The sequence below is a fragment of the Ranitomeya variabilis genome, chromosome 1 (assembly GCF_051348905.1).
Source record: "Ranitomeya variabilis isolate aRanVar5 chromosome 1, aRanVar5.hap1, whole genome shotgun sequence".
NCBI classification, from domain to species: domain Eukaryota; kingdom Metazoa; phylum Chordata; class Amphibia; order Anura; family Dendrobatidae; genus Ranitomeya; species Ranitomeya variabilis.
In genome coordinates, this window is record NC_135232.1 from 216,004,584 (window position 1) to 216,024,474 (window position 19,891).

At 43.5% G+C, this 19,891-nt stretch overlaps 1 protein-coding gene across 3 annotated transcripts in view; it reads left to right on the top strand.

Moving 5' to 3' along the window:
- The window catches only part of HECTD4 (HECT domain E3 ubiquitin protein ligase 4), a 258,154-nt gene that overhangs the window by 144,228 nt on the left and 94,035 nt on the right, over window positions 1-19,891 (top strand). For 2 of the 3 annotated variants that reach the window (XM_077292459.1, XM_077292472.1), the window contains exons 35-42: window positions 5,273-5,426; window positions 9,174-9,454; window positions 10,820-11,009; window positions 13,891-13,972; window positions 14,263-14,468; window positions 14,719-14,854; window positions 16,996-17,178; window positions 18,740-18,904. In XM_077292459.1, the coding sequence (XP_077148574.1) occupies window positions 5,273-5,426; window positions 9,174-9,454; window positions 10,820-11,009; window positions 13,891-13,972; window positions 14,263-14,468; window positions 14,719-14,854; window positions 16,996-17,178; window positions 18,740-18,904 (1,397 nt within the window). The remainder of the gene's footprint in view (window positions 1-5,272; window positions 5,427-9,173; window positions 9,455-10,819; window positions 11,010-13,890; window positions 13,973-14,262; window positions 14,469-14,718; window positions 14,855-16,995; window positions 17,179-18,739; window positions 18,905-19,891) is intronic. The other variant, XM_077292466.1, reaches the window with a different exon arrangement.

Here is a 19,891-nt window from a genome sequence, read left to right on the forward strand (position 1 = left end):
AGACAGTTCAGCTGGTCAATCATATTTTTGAGCGGGAGACTAACGAAGAATCGTACGTTTCCGCAGCCCCGACCAACAGTAAAAGGGTTGTCCAGGACAGTCTAGATCTAAGGGATCTTGGTTCCTAAAAGGGGGAACGATAAGTAGGACCGATCCCAGACCTCAAACTTCTAACAATCTTTTCACAAGGTTCTTCTTCTTCTTCGATTGGAGTCTCATCCGCTCAGCCATTACTTCAACAAAAAAGGTGCAGTTTCTGGCATCCATCGACATTCGGGATGCCTAACCTCTTCAAAAATTCCTTTGCTTTTCCATTCGTGAACAGCATTTAAGTCACGACCTTGTTCGTCGGCCTTGCTACCGCATCCAGGGTGTTCGCAAGGGTCATGGCGGCTGTCATCTTGCACCTAGAGGCGTGGTCGTCTTACCCTGTTTGGCCGACTGTTTACCCACCCTTGCAGGACTACGCTAAGTCGTCTATATCACTTGCGATACCCTCTCACCTGGGCTGGTGGCTAGACTTAGATAACTCCTCATTTCCAGTCCAACAGATATCCTTTTTGAGGATGATCCAGTATTCTTCCAGAAGGGTGGTAAATCTCCCTCCAGACAAGGTCATGGTTTTTCAACAGGGAGCTCGCGCTCTTGCTCACTCATCCCCTTATTTCATTCGATTTGCTGGGAGGGTTCCAAAAAAAAAAAAAAAAAAACGGAGACGACAATGGAAGCAGTTTCCTTTGCTCCGTTAGTTTTCAGCAAGTCAAGCAGCCTTTCAGACGATAGTCTCTGAGCTCCTTCTTCATCCGGAGTTTTTTCTCCCGGTTCCATGGTTACTAGTAACTTCCAATGCCAGTCCTCTTCTCCCGATCATTGCTCTGGAGATCTCAAGGGTAGTCCTATAGTAGGTCCACTCCTTATGGCGGGTCAACCCATCCGAATTCAATTGGACAACGCCACGGCTGTGTCATACGTCAATCATCTAGCGAGTACCCACGTTCAAGCACCATGGCCAAAGTACCTCACATGGGCCGAGATCTATCACTCGGTGATCTTGGCAGTACATATCCCAGGAGTAGAACTCTGGGCTGCGAACATATTTAGCCGTCAGGGTTTCACCTCAAGTGAGTGGGAACTTCACCGGAAGTATTCCATCAGACCCGCCTTCACTGGAGCTCTACAGTTGTAGCTCGGATGGCGTCCTGACTGATCGCCTGTGTACTGGAGTTTGTTGTTCGGCCTCGAGATCCAGGAGCCTTCGCACTGCATGCTCCGGTTATTCCGTGGTACCAGTTTCCACTTCCGAAAGCTTTTCAGAAGCAGAAAGGGCCCCAGTGATCCTCGGAAATCCGCACTGACCACGTCAGTTCGCTTGCGGAGCTGGTAGCTTTCTGTCTTTCTGCAACAAAACTGCAAGTAGGGACCACCTCGCAGGATGTTTTTCACATGTAGTTCTTCCCTATTGCATACCGTTAGATCATTGGGATCTATTCTATTAGGGAAGGTTGCCCCCTTTTCTCTCGGCGATATCCTCATCCTGACGAGTCTTCGGTGCTAACGGGTCTTTTCAGACTTTTCTCTTATTTCCTTCAAGGCAAGGTTGTCCTCAAGCCTTCCCTGTCCCTAGTTACCAAGGTGGTATTGTATTACTACTGTCATGAGGGCATAGTTCTTCCCTCATCTCTTTTGGCACCACTCCACAAAATGGAATGAGGTCTCCATATTCCGGACAGAGCAAGTGCTCTGAGTAGGTATGTCTTGAGGACGGCGTCCTTCCGAAGGTTGGACACTGTATCTTGGGTTTCCTACCGGTAAGAGGAAGGCTTCCTGACTTTTACAGGAAGGGTTTGGCCGTCTCCATCGGCCATTTAGCCTGGTGTATTCTTTCACCATCCAGGAGTCCTTCCGTGTTAGATGACAGCCTATTTTCCCGTCTATCGTGGGTTCCAGGCACCAGGCGTCAACAAGACACGCCTGCAAGCTTGCGGATTCGTCCAGTCCGCATGCATTCTTGAAGCATTATAATTCCCAGACTTCCACAGATGTGACTCTGGGCAGGCGGACTCTGCAGGCCGCGGTGGCGCACTTGTAAGTAGCAGTTACACAGAGCCTGATCTGACGTTGTCCCCACCCAGGGACTGCTTTGGTACGTCCCACGGTCTGTGTCCCCCAATGAGGCGTAGGAGAAAAGGAGATTTTTGTTTACTTACCGTAAAATCTTTTTCTCCGAGCCAATCATTGGGGGACACAGCTCCCACCCTAGTATTGGCTTATGCTTGTTTTTACAATCCGATATGCTATACTCTCATATATAATATGACATGCTGTAAGCTAATATGTTGTTACTGATCTCCTACTGCTTTTTGCACCGAACTGGTTAGCTGAGGGCCAGCAGGAGGGTGTATACTGCAGGGGAGGAGCTAACTTTCTTTGTATCACTTAGTGTCCTCCTAGTGGCAAGCAGCATAACACCCACGGTCTGTGTCCCCCAATGATTGGCTCGGAGAAAAAGATTTTACGGTAAGTAAACAAAAATCTCCTTTTTGTATTCTGACCTCTTACTGTATATATTTCTTTCCATAAGGACAATAAAATTTATCTTGTTGATAAATTCCTTTTTCCCTGGTAGTTTTTCATCCAACCAGTGCATTGCGATAAGCTTTCTCGCAGCTTACAACAATCTTAAATTTACGTTTACCATAAATAAATTGTTCATTTTAATACTTTGTAGATAATTCAGTGCAGGCAATGACTGACTGATATCTGGAAGCAATGGACATTTCACCTGTCCAAAAAATACTTTTTGGACTGGGCTGGCTTTAGATGTTTTTTGGCAAAGTCTAATCTGGCCTTTTTATTTTTAAGGCTATTAATGGGTCTGTACGTGGTACTGAGCCATCTGTATTTTCTCTCATGAAGTCTTCTCTTTATGGTAGAGTTAGATACTGAAACACCTACCTCCTGGAGAGTGTTCTTCAATTGAGTGTATGCTGTGTAGGTGTTCTTCTTCGCCATGGAAAGGATTCTGCTATCATCCACCACTGTTGTCTTCCATGGAAGTCCAGGTCTTTTTGAGTTCCCAAGCTCACCAGTGCGCTCTTCTCTCTCTTTTTTTTTTCTCCTTTTTTTCAGCCTAATGAAGGTCTGTTTCTCTTCCATTGAGAGCTCCTTGAACACATGTTGTGGGTTCACAACAACAGCTTCCAAATGCAAGTGCCACACCTGGAGTCAGCTCCAGGCCTTTTACTGGCTTAATTAATGATGGATTAATGAGGAAAACCCCATGCAGCCAATTAAAGAGCATTTGAGATCAAACACTTTTGGTCCATTGAAAAAGAGGCAGCTACATATGAAAAATCTGTAATTCCTATACTTTACTTCAGTTAGGCTGTGAATACCCTAAAATGAAAGTGGAGTCTGCATGTTGATTATATAACTGTATCTTGAATATGTTTTGGTGAACAGCTAAAATGCCAAAACTTGTCACTGTCCAGATATTTCTGGACCGAACTGTATTTGTAAGTGCAGCTATTAAAGTCTTTGTGTAAATGTATAATACCGTATACACTCGTGTATAAGCCGAGATTTTGACCACTTTTTTGTGCTGAAAACGCCCCCCTCGGCTTATACACCAGTCATTGTCCAGAAAACCGGCGAGGGAGAGAGAGCGACGGAGCAGCGGCAGGAGCCGGCTAACAGAAGACATCATACTCGCCCTCCTTGCGCCGTCGCTGCATCTCTATCCTTGCATCTCCGTCCCGGTGGCTCTTCCTGTGCTGAGCGGTCACCCGAATAGGCGTGGAGCGCCTATTCATTACCTTAACGAATGGTACCACTTGACCGCTCAGTACAGGAGAGCTGATGTGCTGGGACAACGGCGCGAGGAGGGTGCGTAGGACGGGGGGTGTGAGCCATGCATCCTACAATGGGATGGGGGAGCCACACATATCAGGACAGGACAGGTGGGAGCCACATATAGCAGGACAGGATGGGGGAGCCACACATACCAGGACAGGACAGGCGGGAGTCACACATATCAGGACAGGCGGGAGCCACACATACCAGGACAGGATGGGGGAGCCACATACCAGGACAGCGACTTGGGGAGCCACACATACCAGGACAGGACAGGCGGGAGTCACACATACCAGGACAGGATGGGGGAGCCACATACTAGGACAGCGACTTGGGGAGCCACACATAGCAGGACAGGACAGGGGGAGCCACGCATAGCATACCAGGGATGAGGGGACAATGCATACCTGGGTTATGCTCGATTCAATAAGCTTACCCAGTTTTCCATGGCAAAATTAGGTGCCTCGGCTTATACTCAAGTATATTCTGTATATGCTTCTGTTTGCCTTTTGTAGTTTGCAACTTGATGTTTTTTGTGCTTACTTCATTTAAGAAAAAAAAATATATATATATTTTTTTATTTTTAAAAGGCTTTAAATGGAATCTATGAGCTATTTTTTGCTATTTTTATTTTGACAACAGAATGAGGTAGACAGAGACTCTGATTTCAGCAATGTATCACTTAAAGGGGTTATCCAGGACTATTTTATTTTTTTACTATGGCCTAAAAATTAATAGGCAAATAGTTGCTGACTACGTGCCTGTGACTGTTCCTGACAGCAGTTCTGCTGTTTCACATCAGCAGAGCCGCTCTTCCCATCAGCTCTGCTGACGTGGTGTGTCTGATATCATTCTGATTGACAGCCAGCTTCCTGCGGGCAATTGTCATTCAGCATGACATCGGCAGTCATACCTCATCAACATCGACGTGATGTAGGCGGAAGCCGCAAGAGCGGTGTGTAACCGCCATCTGCTGGCATAGATTGGCCCTGGGCACATCAGGCAGGTAGATAGTACCTACCTGCCTGTTAATCCTTTGGTCCATAGTATAAAAATAAAATAATCCCAGATAGCCCCTTTAATTTACTGGGTTCAGTAGTTTTTATAGAATCACAGTTTTCTATGTTGCAGATATAGCAGAGTTGAGATGTTGAGCCCTGCCCACACCCCTGATTGGCAGCTTTCGGTGTACATTGTATTGGGACAGATAGCTGCTAATCCATGCTGGGAGTGTGATTGGACTACCAGGCACCAGTTGTCCTGTAGTGATAATCTTCTGCTGATAAAACACTGATTGTATTGAAACAGCATAACACAGCCTAGTAAGTGACACCTCTCTGAAATTAGGGTCTCCACTTCTACATCATGGTGCATGTTATTGACTTTGATTAACGTTTTGTGTTGCTGTGACCATTTAAAGGAGGATCAACAGAGGCGGTACATTCGGGTTTGGCTCGGCAAGTCTCCACTCTCCTCACCAACCATCTGGCACGAGCCACTGAGTGCTGTGGTAACCAGGCTGCTGGGAATGATGCACTTCAAGACGTTCTTAGCCTTCTTAATGATCTGTCTCGGTAAGTACAGAGCTTCACCTTGTTTTCTTAATTTCATCTCCTTTTCAGCTTTAAATAGTCTGTGTTTTGGCAAATGTTGCATACTTCTATCCATAGTACGAGCAAAGTTAAGAGCTTCAAACAAATATCGAAACAAAAAATGCATTTGTCACTGATAAGACCCCTCTTCTCCTGTCCTTCTCATTTACTCTCTATTCACTGCTAATATCTGTCTTAAAGGAAATTTAAGTTTTTGTGTTAAAATGTATTTTATTTTAGTAATTTTTTTTGTATCACATCCTTTTATTAAAAATTATGTATCTTGCAATTTTTACACTGGCCAGTGGGGCTTTTTTATACTCTAATTTCCTGTTTTGTTTTTCTTTAAAAAATCCACATGTACATTATCAGCAAGCTCAAACAATATTTTTTGTGTTTTGTTATTAGTTATTGTCACTCTGATGATAACGAGCCTGCTAAAAACACTTCCTGAAAGAACAGGAAGGATAAATCTAAAATCGCCCCAGTGGCCAGTGTGAAAATTGGCACATTACTCATTTTATTGTTAACAAAGATTGGGATATGAAAAGAAAATGCCAAAAATGTTTAGAAAATAGACAGAAAGCAAAAAACTTATTTAAACAATGTATTTTTCTGACGATTTTTTCCCTTCAATGGAGGCAGAGATTAGAAAGATTTTCAGTATGCTTGAGAGATCAGGTTACAGCCACTGCTGCACATGTGTCTTTCTGACAGCGCTCGGGAAGCTGGCCGGATCTCACAGCAGCTAATCGCTGCCGGCTAATCACTCAAGAGATGAGCTTGGTGAAGGCTGAGTATTATAGCTGGAGTCTGAGTGGAGCGGATAATCTTATTTATATCGATTTATTAAACTGTTTAAAGGAGACCCTGTCACCACTCTTGATATGGCTGTTCTAGTAAATAATGTTGTTCCTCACACAATTTAAGGAGAATCTGTCACTGTTTTTGCTACCTCATCTGAAAGCAGCATAATGTAGCAAAAGAGATCCGGATTCCAGCGATGTGTCACGTACTGGACTGCTTAGTGTGGTTTTGATAATGTACTGCTCATTAAACAATGATTTTATCAGTAGAGGACTACTTGGCCTGCTGCCAGGTAGTCAAGCATATTCATGAGCACTGTATTACCCCACCCCCACCACTGATTGTCCACTGTAGATGAGCAGAAAGCTGCCAACCAGTGGTGTGGGCGGGTATTAGAGCTCCACATTCAAACATCTGTAGCAGGAAAAACAGTGATTTTATCAAAATGACAGCAAGTGATACATTGCTGGAATCAGGGGCTCTGTCTTTACCTTATGCTGCTCTTAGATGGAGTAGCAAAAAACAATTTTTTTCAGTTTATGAATTTCCACAAAAATTTAAAATAACCAATAAATTTCGTTTAACTTCACAATTGTGTTCCACTTGTTGTTGATTCTTCACCAAAAAATTACATTTGGTATCTTTGTTTGAAGCATGATATGTGGGAAAAGGTTGAAAAGTTCCAGGGGGCCGAATACTTTCGCAAGGCACTGTATATGGTGAATAATACAAATATTTGCTGAAACAGACCTGTTAGAAATTAGGGGGCTTTCTTTTTAAGTTTGTTTTGTTGGTCCCCAAATCACCATATAACAATTCTTTATTGTCAAGCTAGACTCATAAAGATCATGTAAAATGTAAGCAGTTTTCATACTGTCTACTTGGTGAAACTTGTATTTAATCTTAGATACCATAACTATATGTCCTGATGATTCTGTGAATAGAAATCCATTAAAGTACCACTGCAGGGTATTTCTTTTACCACCTGACAGGTATCAGTAATGTATGTTCCTTGTGTAGTATATAACTAACCTGTCGCCATCTTTTGATACTCCTAAAACCACTCTGATCCTTTTCTGCTACTCCTAGCACCACTCTGGTCCTCTTCTGCTACTCCCTGTGCTGCTCTGGTTCTCCTATGCTGCTCCCTGCGCCACTCGGTCCTCCTCTGCTACTCCATGCGCCACTCGGGTCCTCCTCTGCTACTCCCTGCACCACTCCGGTCCTTCTCTGCTACTCCCTGCACCACTCTGTTCCTCTTCTAGTCCCTGCGCCACCCTGTTCCTCTTCTGCTACTTCCTGCGCCACTCTGTTCCTCTTCTGCTACTTCCTGCACCACTCTGGTCTTCTTCTGCTACTCCCTGCGCCACTCTGGTCCTCTTCTGCTACTCCCTGCGCCACTCTGGTCCTCTTCTGGACCCACGTGAGCACACTTGTGACAGGCTGTCTCACTCCATTGTTTGTTGCGTGGACCAGAAGTCTCTTTCAGTGTATGACTCAGAACGAGACACTAAGGGTGGTTTCACACTTGCGTTTTTGTCTGCAGCGTTTTTTGAATAAAAAACGAATGCGTTTTTTTCCCTATATTTAACATTGAAAACGCATGCGGTTTTTTTGTACGCGTTTGGTCGCGTTTTCAATCGCATGCGTTTTTTTTACTGCATGCGTTCATTTTCAGAAATGCTACTTGTAGTATTTTTGAGGCCTTTTTTTGCCGCAAAAAAACGCATTGCTGTCTATGTAAACGCATGCATTTTTAAGCACATGCGTTTGTTTGTGTTAAACACGAATGCGTTTTTATAGAAAAAAAACCAGAAAAGTCAACCACCACCATCAAGGTGATAAAGGGATCCTAACCCTACCCCTAACCTCACCCCTAACCGTTTAATGAACATTTTCTGACAGTCATAGTGCCACGTATTTCAGTGCCACGTATTTCAGTGCCACGATATTTCAGTGCCACGTCTTTCAGTGCCACGTCTTTCAGTGCCACGTCTTTCAGTGCCACGTCTTTCAGTGCCACGATATTTCAGTGCCACGTCTTTCAGTGCCATGTCTTTCAGTGCCACGTATTTAACTGCCACGTATTTAACTGCCACGTCTTTCAGTGCCACGTATTTAAGTGGCACGTACTATAAATACTATGACTACGTGGTTATACGTGGCACTGAAATATCGTGGCACTGAAATATCGTGGCACGTAAATACGTGGCACTTAAATGTGTGGCACTGAAATATCGTGGCATTTACGTGAAATACGTGGCACTTATATACGTGGCACTTAAATACGTGGCACTTATATACATGGCAATTAAATACGTGGCACTTAAATACATGGCACTTAAATATGTGGCACTTATATACGTATATAAACATATTTCAGTGCCACGTATTTTAGTGCCACGTATTTCAGTGCCACATATTTCAGGTTAGGGTTAGGGGTAGGGTTAGGGGTAGGGTTAGGGTTTTTTGTTTTTTTTCTTGTTTTCTTGTGTTTTTCTATAAAAACGCATGCGTCTAAAAAACACATGCGTTTTACCGCGTTTACATGCGTTTTTTCACACATGCGTTTTTTTTTAAAACGCATGCAGATAAAAACGCAAGTGTGAAACCAGCCTAATAGACTTAAATTAAGAAAGTGACCATTGGCAATGACTTCCCGCCAGTCACAAGATATAGAGAGACCACAGTGATGATAGAAACAGTAGAAGATGGCCACTGGTCTGTATGTTACTACACAACGGGAACATATATTCCTGATATCGTTTGTTGACATTAAAAAAAAAAAAAAAAAAAAAGCATTATAGTAATACTTTAAGTCATGACGCCAATTAAATCAAGAGACTGTTTTGAGAAATATTGGATGTTTGTTGCATGGATCATTTTGTTACATGCAATAATTGTAACAACTTATTTACACAGGAGTCAAATAGGGAAAGCAATACTGAGCCAGCCCGCTTGTGTCTCTAAGCTCCTCTCACTGCTACTGGATCAGCGCCCGTCCCCAAAGCTTGTGCTCATAATCCTCCAGCTGTGCCGCGCAGCTCTGCCTCTCATGAGTGTAGAAGATTGTGGCAATGTGGAGCTTCCACCATGGAGCTACTCTGTACCATCTCTTAACAGCGAGCAAGAAGATCCGAGTGATCCAGCCTCGAAAATTGCATCACTATTATTGGCAAAATTGGCAGATTATGTGGTTCCAGGTATGTTCGGAATGTTCTCAGGGAGTGAAGTACTTGAGGGGGGTGGGGGGTTTAAACCGCTGATGTGTCCCATGGCGACCAAACAGACAGTGTAAAAGATTTACTAAAACGGGTTGTCCACTACTCGGACAACTCCTTAAATACTATGTTTCCCAATGTAAAATAAACACATTATACTCGCCTACTATATCAACGCCATGCCAACGTTATCAGCGCCGGATCTCCCCCCAAGGCTCACATGTTATTGTTATGCCACATGTGCCCTGCAGGCAGTCGGCGGATACTATTGGGCTGTAGTGTTCATACCTCCCCAGCCATCCGAGGTTCACGTAAAGGAAGTGCGCGCACAGCAGCTTAATCACTCGTGGCAAAGCAATGTCATACGAGCCTTAGCAGACCCGGCGACAATATTGTTGAAATGCTACCAGTATGGGAGGCGACGGTAAGGTATTTTTATTTTTACAAAGGGAAATATAGTATTTAAAGGGCTGGTTCGACGGCAAAGTCATTTTGCTCTTAACATTCTTTAACTGTTTGATGCTATGATCGAAGCTATTTTCTAATACACTTACTTTATAAATTCCCTACTGTTCCCTAGCTACACTAACCGCTATTGTATTTTTTTTTTCTCTACCTTCTGTTTGATGACAATTCGTTTGAGTATCCTCATCGGGGGCAGAATCTGTGGTCGCTGTCACATTACTTTCTCCCTCCTTGAAGCAAAGCGTCATCAGTGACACTGGTTTCAGGGGCGGTGTTGTCCCTGCTGTCTCCCCTGTGCAATGTGCACAGCGCAGAGTCTCCCCTGTTGTCTGCATAGATGAATAGTAATAAGCCGGGAACTCAGCGGTGTCACTGTACCAAGCGTACAGGAGACTGACAATGCTGGTCTTCCAGGTATTCTGATACCGCTCTGTTCCCGGCTTATTACTATTCATCTAAGCAGAAAACTGCTCACAGGGGAGACAGCAGGGACAGCACCGCGCCTGAAACCAGCGTCACTGATGACTCTTCGTTACAGGCATGGGCTGCGACAGTGACTGCAACATCTGCACCCTGCTGACACTTTGAGTATCCCAGCATGCACTGGGATACTCAAGCAAATCATCATCATGCAGGAAGTAGAGGAAAAAAATAAAATAGCTGTTAGTGTAGTTGGGGAACAGTAGGGAATTTTTAAAACAAGTATATTAGAAAATGGCTTAGAATATAGCATCAAATAGATAGGGACTTAGGAACAAAATGACTTTGACTTCGGACCGCCCCTTTAAGAACTGATTGCTCTTTACTACTGAGCTATTATTACCCATTACCCACACTTCTGACATCTTTATCTTTGTTCTTTCCTGCTGCCTTGTGTTGCAGGTTGTCAGACAGTTCTCTCCCCAACCTCCTCTGAGCCAGACAGCAGCTTATCGAAAAACAGTCCTAAGGGCTCTCAGAAGGGTGATAAAGATATCGGGGAAGAAAGTGAAGCTGTGGACGGCAAACTTTCCATTTTTATTCACAAACGGGAAGATCAGTCGTCTCATGAAGTCCTGCAGCCTTTGCTAAGGTAATAAGCGAAGTGCAAGGAAGAAAAATAATTTTAGATTATTTGTTTTCAAAATGTGATCTTAAATCTGTTAGAATCCCATAGGCTCGTTTTTGTTTTTTTTAATATATTTGACTGCCCAAATAGTATTTTAAAAATATAATGAGAACTAGCTGTTTCCAGCCAGCTAACGCTCGGCACGCTCATTGCTATCTAATGAACACTGCTGGTGATTATGCAATTAAATATACGTTTACCATGGCTGAAGGGGTTGAATTACATAGAAAGGAAATGTTGCGTGTGGTAATGTGTGGGGACGGAGCCTCGTGTGGTAATGTGTGGGGGCGGAGCCTCGTGTGGTAATGTGTGGGGATGGAGCCTCGTGTGGTAATGTGTGGGGGACAGAGCCTCGTGTGGTAATGTGTGGGGCAGAGCCTCGTGTGGTAATGTGTGGGGCAGAGCCTCGTGTGGTAATGTGTGGGGCAGAGCCTCGTGTGGTAATGTGTGGGGACGGAGCCTCGTGTGGTAATGTGTGGGGGACAGAGCCTCGTGTGGTAATGTGTGGGGCAGAGCCTCGTGTGGTAATGTGTGGGGCAGAGCCTCGTGTGGTAATGTGTGGGGACGGAGCCTCGTGTGGTAATGTGTGGGGACGGAGCCTCGTGTGGTAATGTGGGGGGCAGAGCCTCGTGTGTTAATGTGTGGGGACGGAGCCTCGTGTGGTAATGTGTGGGGACGGAGCCTCGTGTGGTAATGTGGGGGGACGGAGCCTCGTGTGGTAATGTGTGAGGACGAAGCGTCGTATGGTAATGTGGGGGGCGGAGCCTCGTGTGGTAATGTGGAGGAATGGAGCCTCGTGTGGTAATGTGACGGGGGGCGGGAATATGTGTGGTAATGTGGCGGGGGGCGGGATTATGTGTGGTAATATGGTGGGGGCGGGATTATGTGTGGTAATGGGGTGGGATTATGCGTGGTAATGTGGCGGGGGGTGGGATTATGCGTGGTGATGTGGTGGGGGGCGGGATTGTGTATGGTAATGTGGGGTGGCGGGATTGTGTGTGGTAATGTGGTGGGGGGCGAGATTGTGTGGTGATGTGGGGGGCGGGATTGTGTGGTAATGTGGTGGGGGGCGGGATTGTGTGGTAATGTGGTGGGGGTCGGGATTGTGTGGTAATGTGGGGGGCGGGATTGTGTGGTAATGTGGTGGGGGCGGGATTGTGTGTGGTAATGTGGGGGGCGGGATTATGTGTGGTGAGGGTGGAGCTACTGTGCAGGGGGCAGGATTAGCGAGTGTGATGTGGTGGGGCGGGATTATTTGTGGTGATGTGGGGGGCGGCATTGTGTGGTAATGTGGTGGGGGGGCGGGATTGTGTGTGGTAATGTGGTTGGGCAGGATTGTGTGTGGTAATGAGGTGGGGGGCGGGATTCTGTGTGGTGATGAGGTGGGGGCGGAGCTACTGTGCAGGGGGCAGGATTAGCGAGTAATCACGATGCCTCTTATATATAGATAGACCGACATCCCCAAAATAATGCTACATTATACTCCGTCTGTGCATGTGTAATAAATTAGCTGAAGTCACCTAAAGCGAGATGCTAATAACAATTCATGCACAATCTACTAAAGGTATGTGTCCTATTATCATATGCCTGGAATAATCTGTGCGTATATCTAACAACACAAAAGGGCGCATCAAAGAGGTCACTATATACGATATTCACAAGTAAACCAGGACTCTATGGATGCGAGTTTCGTTATTGCTAGCTTCATCGGGCAATAAAAAAGAGGAAAGCATTCAATTTATTAGGGAAGGCTGCTTTTTGAGGTTGCAGATAGGAGTTATATGCTTTTCTCTTTATGCGCTTTATAAAGAGAAATCGCTCCAGGAATGAAACTGGGCTTATGCATGACAGCTAGTGAATGCAGCAGCATCGTGGAGTCACATACCTCCCATTCAGCATGTATTACTGGGAGGACAAATCCACCAGAGAAAACATGAAACGCATGGCAGGCTGAAAGCTGGAAATGAGGAGGGGGGATCTGAAAATGAATGAAATATTAAAGTTTGCAGGTATTACATTTTTTAGCACAATATAAGCAGAAAGCATGTATGACAAAGAGGAGGAGCAAGGTATGTTTTAATTATTTGAATAATTAGTGAACCTAGATTGCACTTCTTTATCACCGGAGGCATAACTTAAAGGTCTTGTTAAATGTTTTAGAGGCGCCCCCCCAACCTTACTGCCATTTATAGTAATTGCTGGATAGGGATTATTGGATCTCTTAATGAGGTGGTCTTAACCAGTGACTTTTTGGAGCACCTTGCTCCCCAGCTTCCTGCTTGCCAGGGGGATGTCCGCTTCTCCTTGATTGTCAATTGAGATCAGCAGTATTGTCACACTGTTCAATGCAGTACTGCAGGCATTGGGGGCTTTGCCTCTGCACATCAGGGAAGCACAGTAAGGCTGGGGTTACATGAGCGTAGATTCTCACATGCGAGAGCATCTGATCTATTATGGAAATGACACTCTGATCACAATCTGAATATCCGCTAAGTGTAATCCGACTCTCTCAGATGAAAGAATCCTAGCATTGATGAGGAGAAGATGGAGAACAAGATTTCTCCTTCTTCATTCACGGAAGTCAGACTGCACTCGCTTGTTATCCGAGTGCAGTCTGAAGTTTTCCTCTCATTTATAGACTTGAATGGCAGAGCGTGATCCGATTTGCACAGCAACTTGCAGCTTGCTTCAATTTTTTTTTTCTTTTTCTTCTTATGCTGAGGTAAGAAAATCCCTTTTAAGCAACTAATTATTTAATCTTTTATGCACCCAAGCCCAGATGCATTTGCAATCTTTGTACCTCTTAGTCACTTCCCAGGATATCACTTATTTCTGTGTTTTATAGTAGTTCTGAGGGCCGTCCATTCCGACTTGGCACTGGTGCAAACATGGAAAAAGTCGTGAAAATGGATCGAGATATGACTAAAGTTAGTATTTTCCTAAATTCAGTTTCCACTTTTAAACATTATGTACAAGCAGAAATCTATTCTTAGTGCTATGCTGATTAAAAAAAAAAAGTATGGGATAAAGCAGCTGTCCGTATAGAGATCATAAAACCACAAATACTGTTCTCTGGGCAAACCGTGTAATGTCTGCGCAACAGTATCTGTTCACACTACTTATAAGAAGTATAATATCAGTTTATATATAATTATGTAGCATTCTGTATAATTGTATCTTGTGTACTGTTTTGTTTATGTGCGGTCTCACTGTGCAGAGTGGTTGCTGTGAAGTGATCACTGAAGAATCAGCTGCTGCTCTCCGCAAAGCCACCAAATGGGCCCAGTCTGGTTTAATAGTGAGCGTGGGTCCACCAGTGGAAACGGTCAGTCCAGAAACGGCAAGTGGTCTGTCTACTACTGGAGACAAGAAGAAAACTGCCCAGACCTCTGTCTGCAGAGAGAGAAATTCTGATCTTGCCAGGTACAGATATATGAACATAATAAAGTTAATTTATTTTGTCTTGGCGTCAAATAACCATACTGCCAGACTGCAGAAAATGATCCACATCGTCCTTTAAGGGTCTCTATTATCTTTAGCGCATGACCAATCTTAGATATTCTCTGGGGTTCTTTCTTCACACACCCTTCTTATATTGATCATATTTTATTAGTTTTTTTAAGTTTATCATGCATTCACAATCCTATTAGTAATGGACTTCTGCTTTACTTAGAACTGATCCTGTACGTCCTTTTATCAGTGGACATGTGGCGAACAGCATGGCTGCTGAAGTCATTGCTTTACTTCATAGTTTACTGATGGCACCTGAGTCTAATGCAGCCCAGATATGGACAACAACCGCAGAAAAGGTGACGTGTTATGTTATTTTCTTCATATTGTCTCAATGTTTCCATGATTTCACAAGATTTTAGATATTTTTTTTTTTGGTGGGGGTCACGTTGACTATTGTTAAAGGGAATCTTTCAGCAGGTTTTAGCTCTTTAATCTGATGGCAGAATGAGGTAGGGGCTGAGACCCTCAATACAATGAATGTTTTATCAGCAGGAGATTATCACTACAGGACTACAGCTTGCGTGCATCCTGTTCCAGCTCCACCCCACTACTGATTAGAAGCTTGCCATCAATATACAATGTACATAGAAAGCTGTGGTGTGGGCATTGTCAGCTTTTTGAGTTCTGCTACATCTAATAACTCTGTACTTTAACTGCAGCCCCCCAGTAAACTATACGACACATCACTGGAATGAGGGTCTCTCTTCCTAAATTATGCTGCTCTTAGATGAGGTAGCTAAAACCTGGTGACAGATTTTACATTTCACAATTACCTTCTGCTTCAAGATAGAACACAACAAAAAAAAATCAGTTTGCGGATAAGTAAATTGGTAGAATACCGGTGTCCTCAATTAGTAGTCCCCTTCTGCTCCACCAGTTCCCTGTTCATCTACAATCACCCAGCTTCTCTGACTGCCCTGTACATACTGTACTTTGGAAGTCAGACACTCTTCCCACAGTCACAGATTGTCCAGTGCTGCTGAGACGATGCAGAGGGGAAGAGAGTGAGTGGCATTGGGGCAGAAGGACTCAAAACAATGACAATAGGTACCATGAATTCTCCAGTTTATCGTGTGTTATTTTTGTTTTGTTTTTTTAAGTCAGAACGGTTTAAGCTTAGAGCAGGGGTGAACAGCATTTTTGGTCCAAGGCCAACATTGTCACGAATCTGAATGAGACCCCAAAAAATTTAAAGGGTATTTACATGACTGCATCTGCAGAACCAAGTTTTGAGTATTGAGAAGGAATTTGAGAGTTTCTGCTCCAAAAAATCAATGTGAACACACCCAAACTTAAACTGAGTTTTTGGAGCAGAAATTTAATAAAATCCTCCTCATAATCTCAAAACTAAATTTTGAGGATTTTTCAGTTTTAGCATGAAGCATGTTATAGATTGCTATGTCATAAGAACCAAATTCAGTACATGAATACATCACCAAGCTTAGTACAGTGATCAATTGCAGTTTCTGGTCAGCCCCATATACAGTTGTATCATGTAAATCTGAAACTCCCAGTATGTCTTTTAAAAATGCTAAGGAGATACTGGGGGGAGTTGTTACCAGCCATTATCAGCCTGTGGACCATACAGGAACCACAGTACTGATGAGATGCAGGAAGAATCCGAAATAAACATTTAAGTCCAGGTACCTGTACCTTATAGGTAGCATTTTCTCTGATCATTTCCATCCTTTTTTTGTCTCCACATAGTACAGATGCCATGATGAGATTTCATGCCCAGAGCTCGTATCTGCAAACTTCCCTCTTTTCTGTCTTCAGCACCGCATCCTGACACGGTGCCCTTAAAAATAAAAGTATCATTATACTGCCCCATAAATAAAGGTACCTCCCATGCTGTACCCCTGAATAAATAATTACCACTTACTGTGCTTCCTGCAAAAGGTATCCCTCACGCTGCCTCTCCCCATAATATCCTCCCTACACTGCCCCTCTCCATAATATTTCCCCACACACTACCACTGTCCACCATGTTTCTCCCACAATGCCCCTCTCCATAATGTCCCACACGCTGCCTGTCTCCATAATGTCCTCCCACACAATCCTCTCTGTAACATTTTCCCCCCGCACAGCTCCTATTCACAATATCCCCCCCATATAGCTCTTCACCGTAATTACACACACCGCATACTGTGGCGCTGGTGACGGCAGCAGTGTGATGAGGTCTCAGTGTGGCGTGATAACCTAATCACTGCACGTCGGGGTGGTGACTGACTAGCGCTGCTCTGCTCTGCCTCAATTTTTGCATCTTAAAGACATGAATACAGTTGAATATAGGAATGTGGGAGCCAGAGTCTCTCAAATCTTTGCGGGCTACACTACATCCTTTGCCGGGCTGCATGTTGTTCAGGCCTGGCTTAAGTATACTATTTGTTATATTTCTTAATGTGGGCTTATTTTTTTTTTTCTTTCTGTCTTGTAGGTCTTGTCACGTGCCCTTATGCATATACCCCAATTGGGCAAGTATGCCGAGAGCATATTGGAGAATGGATGTGGTAGTGGCAGGAAGTTGGCCAAACTGCAAAGCATATCAAGACAAGCTGTTGCTGCTCTCTGTGCCCTAGGAGGGTTCAGGGAGACTATTAAGATTGGTTCTGAGGTCCAGGTAATGCAATTGTTTTGTTAAGCCATTGGACTAAATGGGTCTGCTGGTTCTTTTATGCTGTGAAAAAACTCTGAAATCATGTAATGCAATTCTTGTGTAAATGTGGTCTGCTACTCATAGTGCTTGATGGACTCATTTTTTCTGTATTGTTGACTTTTAAGATTATCTAGTCTTAAGGTACCGTCACACTCAGCAACTTTGCAACGACAACGACAACAATCCGTGACGTTGCAGCGTCCTGGATAGCGATCTCGTTGTGTTTGACACGCAGCAGCGATCTGGATCCCGCTGTGCCATCGCTGGTCGGAGCTAGAAGTCCAGAACTTTATTTCGTCGCCAGGTCGGCGTGTATCATCATGTTTGACCGCAAAAGCAACGATGTCAGCGATGTTTGACATGGAGCGAGAACGAGAAGTGAGTCGCCGTTACGTCACTGGATCGCTCCTGCATCGTTCTGGAGCTGCTGTGTTTGACGTCTCTACAGCGACCTAAACAGCGACGCTCCAGCGATCTAGTTTAGGTCGGCTCGTTGTCTATATCGCCGCAGCGTCGCTGAGTGTGACGGTACCTTTAGATTGCACGGTCTAAGAATAGACAATCTGCCCTAATGTGTTCAATTGGATTGATTTGAAAAAGACTCCAATGTCAAGATGTTGCTGTAAGTTAATTGCACCCTTAGTTTTGGACCTTCTGGAGTGATTTAGCCAGGTTAATGTGAAATATACAGTATGTTGCCAAATTTAAAGGACGTTCCACCCCTGATGAAATTCTTGGCAGTCTCTGCAGCATGCTGATTCCTAGCTGTGAGTAATGAACACAAATTTAGGATTTAGCTTTCTTTACCAGTTACATTGGTCATAGAGCGACCACAAGTATGTGATTTGTATAGTTTTGGTTATATGCTGACAGTCTCAACTGTTCCTCTCTATGTTCCTTTGAGAGAAGCAGCAGAGACTCTAGCCGACATGAGACTACAACTATGTAAATCAGATATTTGCTGCCGTCACTGAAACAGCAAGCTGAGCCAAATCCTAACTGTGTGTATATTACATTGTCGTCTATATGAGCATGCAGGAAATTGAAAGCTAAATAAAATTCTACCTTGATATGTGATACAATGTCTTATTTCTGAGAAATCTACATTTTTCCGAATATGCAAATGAGCGTTTCTGATCTCCCCTAAGAATCTGCCTCCAGAGCTTATTTTAAATGAAAGTGGGATTACCAGTGTGAGACATGTAGAACAGGAGAGCAGACTGTCAGTCATTACATGTCTCACTGGTAACTCTTCTTTCTTTTAAAATAAGCTCTGGAGGCCAATTCTCATGCAGATCAGTGTCCGGACCATAAATCTTAACAGTTCATTTACATATAGGAAAAATATGGATTTCTCTGGAATTAGACATCGGATCAAGATATAATTTTATTGAGCTTCCTATGACCTTCATGCCCATATAGTTGGCTTGGGAGGGTTGATCCTACTGACAGATTCCCTTTAATACCTACTGTAGTTAGCCAGGTATGAAGTGATCAGACCTGTATTGTCTCCTTGTTCCATTAGGTACTTGGTAAAGGTGTATCTGGGAGTGTTGGCGTGGTTGTATCTATTAATGAACAAGAAGGTATTGCAACTGTGAAATTTCCACCCCTAGATTTTAGAAAATCTTCCAAAGCATCTGATACACTGACTATCCCATTGTTTAGACTTTCTGTCCCGCGCTCCGAGGTAAGAACTTCTATTCTATTCTGTTAAATATATATGTAAAGCTAATAGCCACGTGTGTAAGAGACTGTACTCCTCAGCTTTTTACTGTAGTGTAGTACAGTGAATCTTCTTTGAGCTAGCGACCTAAAATGGCCGTAAAAATGTTCTTCTAGGGAGGGAAGTCTGCATAGAAGATACAATCATACAAAGGAAAAATCCGGTCGTGATCGGTGGTGTTTTTTTTTCCCCCAGATAGTCTGTGTCTTCTATTTTTATTATTTGATTGAATGAATAAAGGTGTGTCAGATTTTGGCCTCATATAACCTATACAAATCTAAATTGATATTTCTACATGACTAATTTACTCTGATTAAGATTTCCCTGCTGAATTGCCACTGTGGAATACTATGAATTTAGTGATCTCTCAGACCACAAAACTTTAGCGATAATAATATTTCATTTTGATTTTCTTAAAATAAAATAAATAAAAATTAATAAAGTGACTATATCATTAAAACTGTTTCATTTAAAATTGCTAAATTGTAGGCATAAACTACCAGTTCAGGTCAAATGTTCAGATATTAATATAGATTTTTGTTTATTTATTCTTGTTGTTCTTAAGTATTTTATTTACAAATGTTAGTATACTTAATCTTATACTTTGTGTATGCATAGATCTGCATTGTCGATTATAGGTGCACAAGCTATAGGCAATTATCACTTCTATATGATATGATGTATATTTCACGCATGTGGCTCCTCTCTCCCAATACCACCCCGACCCCAAAACAGATAACGGAGATAGAAGAGAGCAGTCCAAAAGAACCCTATGGTTGTGATCTGAGCCTCGCACAACTATAGAGGAGACCAGCGTGGTGTATTATAGAGGCAACTTGTGTGGAGCCAAATATTTAATAAATTGATCTTCACCACCACAGACGCCCCTATCGGTGCAAACTGTGATCCTTGTCGATCTTTAAACTCTACAATTTAGCAGACTCTAGTACA